This window comes from Mastomys coucha, unplaced genomic scaffold (assembly GCF_008632895.1).
Source record: "Mastomys coucha isolate ucsf_1 unplaced genomic scaffold, UCSF_Mcou_1 pScaffold15, whole genome shotgun sequence".
NCBI lineage: Eukaryota > Metazoa > Chordata > Mammalia > Rodentia > Muridae > Mastomys > Mastomys coucha.
In genome coordinates, this window is record NW_022196897.1 from 140,240,148 (window position 1) to 140,248,608 (window position 8,461).

The 8,461-nt window shown below is 48.3% G+C and overlaps 1 protein-coding gene across 2 annotated transcripts in view; it reads right to left on the minus strand.

The window, feature by feature from the left end:
• Positions 1 to 2,877: 2,877 nt before the first annotated feature.
• The window catches only part of Snta1 (syntrophin alpha 1), a 31,401-nt gene continuing 25,817 nt past the window's right edge, over positions 2,878 to 8,461 (minus strand). The window contains exons 4-8 of one of the 2 annotated variants that reach the window (XM_031372367.1): positions 7,296 to 7,503; positions 7,063 to 7,193; positions 4,596 to 4,792; positions 3,575 to 3,762; positions 2,878 to 3,410 (exon numbers count right to left, since the gene is read on the minus strand). In XM_031372367.1, coding sequence (XP_031228227.1) covers positions 3,384 to 3,410; positions 3,575 to 3,762; positions 4,596 to 4,792; positions 7,063 to 7,193; positions 7,296 to 7,503 — 751 coding nt within the window. In that variant the 3' untranslated portion in view covers positions 2,878 to 3,383. Of the gene's footprint in view, positions 3,477 to 3,574; positions 3,763 to 4,595; positions 4,793 to 7,062; positions 7,194 to 7,295; positions 7,504 to 8,461 lie in introns of both variants that reach the window. The other variant, XM_031372366.1, reaches the window with a different exon arrangement.

The window sequence follows — 8,461 nt, forward strand, 5'->3', positions numbered from 1 at the left end:
TGTAGCACACTTCGTTGTTCTCTGAAGACAGAGGCAGGCTGAATTGAAGCCAGGCTGAGAGCTACATAGTAAGATTCTGTAGATAATAGATTGATGGATAGATAGATAGATAGATAGATAGATAGATAGATAGATAGATAGGAAGGATAGACAGGATAGGATAAATGTAAAAAAAATTTTTTTAAGTGGCTAAACAGTGGTTTCTGTGGCTAGCTCTGAACTGCCTCAACTTTCCTGGATCTCCCGAATGGCCCTGAACAGCTTAGTTGTTCCTCACCACCTCCGTACCCTATTCCTGTCACATTCCTGCCTTGACCCTCTCAGCCATTCTCCCTTTCCTGTGGATCCTGACTCTAGCCAAGGTATCTCTTCTTGCCCAGACCTAACCCATAGTCCCTACACTCAGCAAAAAGCTGAGAACAGGATTCAGCCAGATCAGAGCCCTAAGGTCAGAACCACCCTATGTAGCATAACTGTTTTTCCAAACTTCACCATAAAACATAGTTTTAAAGTGTAAAACATTTGGTTGAAGCACAAACTCCATGTGGACAGTTCAAATTCTACAAGCATAGAATGAGTAACAAAGAGGCGCCCCCTCCTGGCCTCTTCCTGTCATGACTCTCATCAAGAGGCTGGATTTGGAAGGAAGGAGTGTGGGGCATTCCTTGCCTTCCTCTTTGCCAATGGGCTTTCGTTGTTTTGTTTTGTTTGTTTTGTTTTCATTTATGTGTTTATGTATCTGGGCAAGAAGCTGTAAAGCACCTCTGTGTGGAAAGCCAGAAGCTAGAGTTGGCTCAGCCTGTAGGACACTTCCAAATAAAGCTAGAGTTACAGGCAGTTGTGAACCACCTGGTGTGGGCCCAAAGTCAAACTCTAGTACAATGCTCCAAAAACTGCTCAGCTGTCTCTCCAGCCCTCCAACGGGTTTCTTTAATACCTTACCTCTGCAATCTTTGTGTGACACATTTTGGACCTCACTCTCCAACTCCTTCTCCTGTTTCAAAGACCGTCTCAATGTGTGTGTCCCCTCAAATCCACACATTGATACGATAACTTTCAAGAAAGTGGAAATAGGAAGTAGGGTCTTTGCATAGCGATTAGGCCATAAAGTAGAACTTCATGGTTAGTGTATTTAAAAGAGCCCAAGCTGGGCACAGTGGCACATATCTTTAATCCCAGCATTCAGGAAGCAGAGGTTTGAGACCAGCCTAGTTTACAAAGTGTGTTTAAGGACCCAGAGAAAGAAATGCTGTCTCAAAAAACAAATACAAAAAAGAAGACAAAAAGAAAAAAAAATCCCAGCAGATAAAGGGAGGAGTTCAATAAGTTCAAGGCCAGCCTAGTCCACAGGAAAAATTTCAGAACAGCCAAACAGAGATAAAGAGAAACTCTATCTTGAAAAAAAAAATTTATAAAGATTAACTCATTTTACAAACTTAAGGGTGAGAATACAAAAGTAGTCATGAGCAATGGCTCACACGGCACGACAGAGCTATACAGTCCTTGGGATCCACCCACAGTCCAATCTAATCCCAAAGCCCTATTCATAGCACTGACTAACTCAACCTCAGACTGGCTGGGTTCCTTCTGGGGCTGTGCTGGCTGACAGTTGAATAACCATAGCCAACTAGTGACTGCTGACTCCAGTCTCCTCGCCCGTAGGGTGGCAACTGTGTGGTGAACACATTGTAAGGGGAAGAAATGGATAAGGAGCGGGGCCGAAGGGAAAAAAAAAAAAAAACCACTGGGGCTGTCCACAGGAGTCCACTGTGGCTGTAGATCAACTGTGGGTTCCCTGGCTACTGTGGGATTGAGGATGGTTAAAGTTTAAAAAAGAAACAAACTCCTCTGATTCCAGAAGTTTGGGAACCCCATGTTCTGCCCACTTTAAGGCCTGAATGTTCTACCTGCCATGATCATCTCTTTTATCTAATACTACTAGTTGGTGAAAGTTCCCATAGTGAGCACTCACTCCCCGTCCACCCCACTATGATTGTATTTTCTCTTCACCTCTGTCAGGCAGATGACCTGAAGGGCCTATGTGATTAACTGTTCTTTGCATTCCACAGACCTACCCACAGGGCAAGCTTGCCCTAGGAAGCCCAACCAGGAACAAAAGTGCCCTGCCCAGCCCAGTAGTAAAACTGTCACTGTACAGCCCATGCTCCTGAAAGCAAATGTCTTGCTGTTACAGGCATAGAGACTAGACTGGGTTTGCCCAGGGTTGGTGTCACAGTACTATCTCGGGAGAAGCACTTCTCTACACTGCATCCAATTCAGTGTCTCCTTCAGACAGAAATGAAACCAGGCAAAGGGAGGTTCCACTGTCCTCTCTGCTAACTCCCTGTGTCTGACCAATTGGAATCACACATTTGATTGCAGGAGATTTTGATGGATTTCTTCCTGCTGAGGATAAAGACCTGTCAACATTGCTCTCAGCTACATCACTGAGGACTACAACAGAAGCATCCTAGATGCTTCTGGGTGAGCTACTGGTTGATGGATGCATAGGTGAGATGGATGGGTAAGCAAGACTGGAAAATCTCTACTTAACCACATCTCCCCATCTCTTGGTGCCTAATTTCTTACCAAGCTAATTAAGTAACTTCATGGGACAGTTTCCTCATTGGCTGAAATTTCATAAGAGACCTCAGACAGGAATAAATACGACTCAGCCATTCTCAAATTTCTGACCCACAGAATGGAAGACAGGATGAGCTGCTAGATTGCAGGGTCATTTATCACAGAGCATAGATAAAGCCGGTATTCCTTTTGGAGACCCAGCTCTCCAGGAACGGGGTCTTACATCTTGTTCTGGTTCCTCTGGGACTACAGAGCCACCTCACAGTCCCAATATAAAGACACAAACCACAGACATGGAGCCAGGCTGCCTGTGTGCTCACAGGCCATTTATTATTCAAAATGAAGGAGGAGAGAGAGAGGAGGAGGAGAAAACCCAGATGCCCCATGGGGCTCAAGGGAAAATGAACAGAAAGGCTCCTCTTCTTCCTCTTGCCACTAACCCAGAAGACTCCAGCTGCAGAGATCTCAGGGTGGCTTAGGGGCCTCCAGGAGGCCTGGCAGCTCTGCTGTTGGCTGGGGACGGGATCCCCACAGGGTCAAGTCCCAGGCTCGGAATGGCTTCTGTGTACACAAAATATCTCTCTTCGAAAGGCACTGGTGGAGATGAGCAGTAGGAAAGCTGCCCCATCACAAGCCAGACTCGCTGTCCCAGGTCTGAGTTCTGCTTCCTCAGGCTGGTCTCTGAGGCCCTAGTTCCCCTCCTCTCCCTTCCCTCAGCCCACAGACGAGCAGGCAGTCAGCAGGACAGGTCAGGCCACAAGATGAACGATCCTCTTCAGGGCTAGTACATCTGACAACTTCTAGGCCAAGAGCCCCAAGCGGGTGACCTTGGCGGACAGGAAAGAGTGGATGATAAACACCATAGTTTTGGGACACGAATGCAGGTCCAGCTGCTGCAGAGTGGACAGAGAGAAGGGTCAGGGATTCTGTCCAGATTGGCCTCCAGGAGAGTATCCCCACCCCCAGGATGCAGGGGAGGTCCTCCACTTACGATCTCTCCTTCAGCACCCCCGAAGTCCAGGAAAAGGAGACTCGTGCCATCATCTGATGACATCTGAAGTTTCTCAAAGGGCTGTCGAAGCAGCACAGCTCGGGCTGCTCCTGGCTCAGCTGCCCACAGCGTGAAGCCCTTGTCAATGTGCACAGACAGGCTGCAGGGACGGCCATTCCACGTGCAGGCTGCAGGAGAGTGTGAACACAGCCCCTAGCACCTCAGTGATCACAAACCCCAGTCAACTCCTAAAGCAACTCCAGACCCTGGCTGTAATTCCTCCAGGGATGGGAGGCTCTCTCTGTCATGACACCCGAACAACCACTGGCCCTGTCACCCTAACCTAAACTACAGAAGTTTGGCCTTCAGAGGACGTAGAGCTGGATCATGCTTCATTTCTAACAAAGCCATGTGTGTTAGGGAAGGTTGGGCTAGGGTGTGGCTCAGTAGAAGAGTATGTAGCTATCATGCACAAGGTCTTGGGTTCAATTCTCAGCACAATAAATTAAATGGGAGTTAAATTTTGTGATGGACACAATGTTTATCCCACAAAGGTGCAAGATTGGCAGGTTAAATGAAAATTTCATATAACTAGATAATTTAGATTGACATAAGAAAGTATTCAGTGTTTACCTGAAATTCAAATCTAACTTAATCTAGGTTCCCTATCTTATCTACAGCCTCACCCCCAAGACAGGATCTCACCGTGTAGCCCTGGCTAGCCTAGAACTTGCTATGTAGACCAGGCTGGCCTCAACCCCACAGAGATCCATCTGCCTCTGCTTCCCCAAATGGTGGAATTAAAGGTGTACACCACCACGTATCCTCACCAGCAGAATCACAGGGATAACATAAGAAAAGACATTAAGAAAAAAATGTCTCCCTTCCTCCCAGAGCACCTGCTCATACTCCAAACAGGGGCTTCCAAAAAGCCCAACCTCCATTTCTTTTCTCCCCCCAGAGGCACCATAAAAGAAGAAACTTGAAAGCCTCGAAGCACAAGAGGCTCCACCTGGCACACCTGTAGATACTTCTTGCACACCTTCAGCAGCCCGGTGACAGCCATCCACCAGCTGCCGGGTCCAGGCTGCCAGCTCTTGCGGCGACTCCACACTGAACAGGTGAGTGTCCACACCGTGACGTGTACCCGTGCGCAGAGCAAAGGAGAGTTCAGCATCGTAGGGCACTGAGCCCTTGGAGGGACCCGAGTGCACCAGCCTGTGTACAGAGTCGAGGGCCAAACGTGAGATCTTGGAGTGGAGTGTGGCAATGACCTGCATCCTTCACTGTCTTACAAGGGATGGGAGTTTTGGGGGTTCATCTCCTCCATCTTCCCGACACTCATTTCAGCCTTTGTCATGTCCTCACACATGTACTTTCTCTGACTGAATACTCACACTCTCCCATTGGCTCAGTCCCATTTCCTGTAGATCATTGTTCAAATATCCCCCTCCTCTGAGAAGATCTGTCTAAAGGAGCTGCCTAGTCACTATCAGCCTTCCTTTTCACCAGGATTGCATAAATTATGCACTTTGAAGGTTTTTGTTATTTGGATGGGGATTTCACTACGCCACCTTAGCTAGCTTGGAACTCGCTATGTAGGCCAGGCTTGATTCTTCAGCTTCTGTCCCCTGAGTACTGGAATTACAGGCATATGTCCCTGAACCCAGCTGAAATTCTATGTGTATGTATAGAATCTGGCCCAGCCAAGATGACATTAGTTGCAGTAGGGTTTTCGCTGACCTTTTCACCAGCTAGACTAAGGTAAGAGTTCTTGTCTATTTTATACAACCCTATATTTCCAGCAATTTAAAACTATGGGCACATAGTAGGTGTTGTATAAGTATTTGTCTTAATTTACAAGTCACTAGATTAGACAGGCAATCTAAAATCTGCCACTTGTCAGCTGGCCCAGAACCCAGTCCAGGGAGAAGAGTCATGGAAACAAGGGCCCCAGAGCCTGCAGTTTGATTCTCACTTGCTGTGTGGCCTTGGGCAGCTCACTGTCCCTCTCTGGCCCTGAGCCCCTCTGTTCCTCACTCCACCCACTCTTAGTTTCCCTTAGGAGTGTTAACTGAAGCTCCCACATGCCAGCGCTGAACCTCAGACCCTCTCCCCCTCAAGTCTTCTGAGCCACATTCCTTATGTTTCCCACATATGCTCTGGATATGACTCAGCATCTCTGAAACCTCCTCTACGGACACCCCAATTACTCCATTCCCATCGCCCCCACCAAAACACACACACACACACACACACACACACACACACACACAAACACACACGTACGCACACACGTGTGTGTGCCAAACCTCCTACTCACCCATGCCATCTCCTACCCATCTGGCAAGCACAGAGCCTGTGAGCTCCCACCCATGCGCTTTCCACTGCAAATGCCATAGTTCTACTCCATCTGTGTCCCCACCCACCTGCTCCTCTCAGCCCCAGGTCTCCCAAAGCCATGGTAGCCTCCGAGCTTCCCTTCCCAGTGAATGTTCTCTGCGGCAATCACGGAACTTCCTCTACAACACAGCCCCAGTCCCCTGACTCCCCAGCTTAGCCCCTCGGGCACAGCTTGCCACAAGTGTTAAGACAGTGCTGGGGCAGATGGCTCAGTGGGAAATGCGTTTGCTGCTCAAGCATGAAGATCCATGTAAAAGCCAGGAATGGCAGAAGACATCCGGGGGCCACTGACCTCTCAGCCTGTCAGTCTAGCCAAAACAGCAAGCTCTGAGTTCAATGAGAGACTCTGTCTCCAAAAAATAGTATGAAGTGGCCGTGATAGCACATGCCTTTAATCCCAGCAGTTAGAGGCAGAGACTGGTAGATAGCTGCAAGTTCAAGGCCAATTTGGTCTGTGTTGCAAGTTCCAGACTAGCGAGGGATACATAGACTCTGCCTCACAAAAGTTATATGTATATAAAATGCACAGAAATATATATATACACGTACATACACAAACATATGTGTGTGCTAACCATATATGTATATATACATACATATGTACATGGACAGGTTCTAGCACTTCATACCTCTATACCTCTGACCACACCAAAGATGTTCTACCACCGTTCCTCAAAAGGCACACTCCTCGCTCATCAAGGTCCATTTCAAATGTCACCTCCTCCTTACATCTTCCCTGGCCCAGTCAGACAGTTAAGTGTCTCCTATAACCTTCTATGTAATGGCTCTTCTGTGTCTGCCTCCCAACTCTGGATTCTCCCTGAGGGTAGCGACCGTCCCCTGAACCATGCAATATAAGATGCAGGTGTCAGTAACTGAGTGACAGTTGTCACTTCACATTTTTCTGTTCTGAGCCTCAACTTTATAAATGAGGAAAGGGTGGCCTAGAAGGAGCAGAGCGTGCTTCAGATCACCTGGGGAATAACTGGAGGCAGAACAGGGCTAGGGTTTGGGGCTTCCGGGGCCCATCTGGAATACCACCTTCCCAAATCTGCCTGCAACACAGTTCCCCTGCTCCTCCATACCTGGTGGCAATGAGTGGGGCAGTGCGAGCCGGCCTGCTCAGGGCCTCTCGGGTCTGAGGGAGAGAGCAGTAGAGGAGCAGCTCCTTGTCAGTCAGCAGGGCCAGAGTTGGTGCTGTACCCCCACCGGGCAACTGCAAGCAAAATGAGAATGAGGAGAGTGGGAGGGAAAGAGGTCCCAGGGCCAGGAGGAAATGGGGTGGTAAGGGGTACCAGAAGTAGGACCCAGCACGCACCTGTTCTGTCAGCCAGCCAATCTGCTTGATGTCCTGGCTTCCAGCTGTACCTGTGGCTGACAGTAGTGCCTGTAGCTCATCCTTGACCCAAGGTATGAATGTGCTGATCTGGGCTTGGATGGCACCTGCCCATGACCTTGCACTGGCCTCATCCTTGGCCCTCAAGAACACAGTGCCCTGGCCATCTGCTGCACAGATCTCCAGATACCTGAAGCCGAGATGGGATAAAAGACAGGGCATGTCACTAGTCAGCCACCCAGCCTACACGTGTGGCCCAAGAAACCCACCCATTGCCAAAGTGGAGGGAACCCCGTAGGGCATCCATGAGGGATAAGGACCGAGTTTGCTGCTAGATTCTCAGCCAAAGGTGTCAGAACCTGGCAGGATCTAGAGACAAGAAGCTACAACACACACATACACACACGAATTTCTATACACCCACTCAAACATGTGCTAGGGGCCACAATGATGGTATAGAGGCCTTTCCTCCTGGTTTCTATGAGAGGTTCCTGCTGAGATAGCTTTCCAGTCATCCCTGTTGCCTAAAATCTAATTCACCTACTAATAGGGGAAATATATTTAAAATGTTAAGATACAAAGCTTGGGCTGGTGAGATGGCTCAGCGGGTAAGAGCACTGACTGCTCTTCTGAAGGTCGTGAGTTCAAATTCCAGCAACCACATGGTGGCTCACAACCATCCGTAATGAGATCTGACGCCCTCTTCTGGTGGTCTGAAGACAGCTACAGTGTACTTATTTATAATAATAAATAAATCTTTAAAAAAAAAAAGATACAAAGCTTACTTATAATAAAGACATAGGCCAGGTGGCATACAAGTGCCAACTAATCAAAGCACCAACAGGCTAAGGCAGGCAAGAACACACTAAAGAGACTCTACCCCCACACACACACCTAAAAGCCAGGGCTTGTGGCTCACATCTGCACTGTCAGCACTTGGGAGGCTGAGGCAGAAGAATCCGAAGTTCAAAGTTATCACTAGGGCAGTCAAGATGACTCAGTGGGTAAAGCCATGCATGTGCAGCCAAGCCTAACAATTCCTGACTCCTGAGACCTACACATGCTCATGCGTATACATGCGCACAGACAGACAGAATAAATAAATGCAATTAAAAAATGTAAAGCCGGGCGGTGGTGGCGCACGCCTT